Source organism: Tachysurus vachellii, chromosome 12, assembly GCF_030014155.1.
Source record: "Tachysurus vachellii isolate PV-2020 chromosome 12, HZAU_Pvac_v1, whole genome shotgun sequence".
Taxonomy (NCBI): Eukaryota; Metazoa; Chordata; class Actinopteri; order Siluriformes; family Bagridae; genus Tachysurus; species Tachysurus vachellii.
The window spans coordinates 82,912-85,411 of NC_083471.1; the positions used below are offsets into that span (position 1 = coordinate 82,912).

General features: G+C 40.6%; 1 protein-coding gene across 1 annotated transcript in view; it reads left to right on the forward strand.

Annotated features, from left to right (window-relative positions):
- The window catches only part of frk (fyn-related Src family tyrosine kinase), a 14,479-nt gene that overhangs the window by 6,424 nt on the left and 5,555 nt on the right, over positions 1–2,500 (forward strand). The window contains exons 3-4 of the mRNA XM_060882729.1: positions 1,961–2,124; positions 2,330–2,498. Of these exons, the coding sequence (XP_060738712.1) occupies positions 1,961–2,124; positions 2,330–2,498 (333 nt within the window). The remainder of the gene's footprint in view (positions 1–1,960; positions 2,125–2,329; positions 2,499–2,500) is intronic.

Genomic DNA, 2,500 nt, shown 5'->3' on the forward strand with positions numbered 1-2,500 from the left:
GTTGTGTGTGTATTAAGTCCAGTTGTGGTTTGTGTGTGTATTAAGTCCGAGTTGTGTTTTGTGTGTGTATTAATCCAGGTGTGTGTGTGTGTGTAAGTAAGATCCAGTTGTGTTTGTGTTGTAAGTAAGGTCCGTGTGTTGTGTGTGTATTAAAGTTCCAGTTGTGTTTGTGTGTGGTATTAAGTCCAGGTTTGTGTGGGTGGTTAATAAGTTCAGGTGTGTTGTGTTTGTGTATGTATTAAGTCCAGTTGTGTTTGTGTATGTATTAAGTCCAGTCGTGTTTGTGTATGTATTAAGTCCAGTTGTGTTTGTGTGTGTATTAAGTCCAGGTGCGTTTGTGTGTGTATTAAGTCCAGTTGTGTTTGTGTGTATTAAGTCCAGTTGTGTTTGTGTGTGTATTAAGTCCAGTTGTGTTTGTGTGTGTATTAAGTCCAGTTGTGTTTGTGTGTGTTAGGTCCAGTTGTGTTTGTGTGTGTATTAAGTCCAGGTGCGTTTGTGTGTATTAAGTCCAGTTGTGTTTGTGTTTGTGTATGTATTAAGTCCAGGTGTGTTGTGTATGTATTAAGTCCAGGTGTGTTTGTGTGTGTATTAAATCCAGGTGTGTTGTGTTTGTGTGTGTTAAGTCCAGTTGTGTGTCTGTTTGTGTGTGTATTAAGTCCAGGTGTGTTTGTGTATGTATTAAGTCCAGGTGTGTTGTGTTTGTATTAAGTTCAGGTGTGTTGTGTTTGTGTATGTATTAAGTCCAGGTGCGTTTGTGTGTATTAAGTCCAGTTGTGTTTGTGTGTGTATTAAGTCCAGGTGCGTTTGTGTGTATTAAGTCCAATTGTGTTTGTGTGTGTATTAAGTCCAGTTGTGTTTGTGTGTGTATTAAGTCCAGGTGCGTTTGTGTGTATTAAGTCCAGTTGTGTTTGTGTTTGTGTATGTATTAAGTCCAGGTGTGTTGTGTGTGTATTAAGTCCAGTTGTGTTTGTGTGTGTATTAAGTCCAGTTGTGTTTGTGTGTGTATTAAGTCCAGGTGCGTTTGTGTGTGTATTAAGTCCAGTTGTGTTGTGTATGTATTAAGTCCAGGTGTGTTGTGTGTGTATTAAGTCCAGGTGCGTTTGTGTGTGTATTAAGTCCAGCTATGTTGTGTTTGTGTGTGTATTAAGTCCAGTTGTGTTTGTGTTTGTGTGTGTATTAAGTCCAGGTGTGTTGTGTGAGTATTAAGTCCAGGTGTGTTGTGTGTATTAAATCCAGTTGTGTTTGTGTTTGTGTGTATTAAGTCCAGTTGTGTTTGTGTGTGTATTAAGTCCAGTTGTGTTTGTGTGTATTAAGTCCAGTTGTGTTTGTGTGTGTATTAAGTCCAGTTGTGTTTGTGTGTGTATTAAGTCCAGGTGTGTTGTGTGTGTATTAAGTCCAGGTGTGTTTGTGTGTATTAAGTCCAGCTATGTTGTGTTTGTGTGTGTATTAAGTCCAGTTGTGTTTGTGTGTGTATTAAGTCCAGGTGTGTTGTGTGAGTATTAAGTCCAGGTGTGTTGTGTGTGTATTAAATCCAGTTGTGTTTGTGTTTGTGTGTATTAAGTCCAGGTGTGTTGTGTGTGTATTAATTCCAGGTGTGTTGTGTGTGTATTAAGTCCAGTTGTGTTTGTGTGTGTATTAAGTCCAGGTGTGTTTGTGTTTGTGTGTGTATTAAGTCCAGTTGTGTTTGTGTTTGTGTGTGTATTAAGTCCAGGTGTGTTGTGTGTGTATTAAGTCCAGGTGTGTTGTGTGGGTATTAAGTCCAGTTGTGTTTGTGTTTGTGTGTGTATTAAGTCCAGGTGTGTTGTGTGTGTATTAAATCCAGGTGCGTTAGTGTGTGAGAGCTGCTGGACCTTCTGGAGCAGGTATCTGATATTAAACCTGCTCAATGACAAACATCAAAATATTACAAATGTCCTGTGTGTGTATGTGTGTGTGTGTGTGTGTGTGTGTGTGTGTGCAGTGTTGGATCAGGGCAGGGTGAAGCACTATAAGATTAAGCGGTCCGACAGTGGGCAGTACTATGTGTCGAAGAGGAGGAGCTTCATCACACTGAAGGAGCTGGTGGAATATTACAGCACATCAGAAGACGGACTGTGTGTCCGACTCACACAACCCTGCAGGAAGGTAAACACCTCCTTTACTTCCCATCCAATTCCTCATCATTTCCCTTCAGCATTTGCTTCTTGAGTCTATTTCCTGTATCCGTTTCCTGTCTCATAATATTAGACATTTCCTGTTTTCATCAAGTATTTGTCTGGACTGTGCAATACAATACATAACTGATCTGATCACATGTGTGTGTGTGTGTGTGTGTGTGTGTGTGTGTTAGGCTGTAGCTCCACAGACTCATGGTCTGTCCTATAACACAGTTGATCAGTGGGAAATTCCACGCAGCTCAATCCGCCTGCTGCGTAAACTCGGAAGCGGACAGTTTGGAGAAGTTTATGAAGGACTGTGGAACAGAACAACTGCTGTAGCTGTGAAAACACTACGGCCAGGT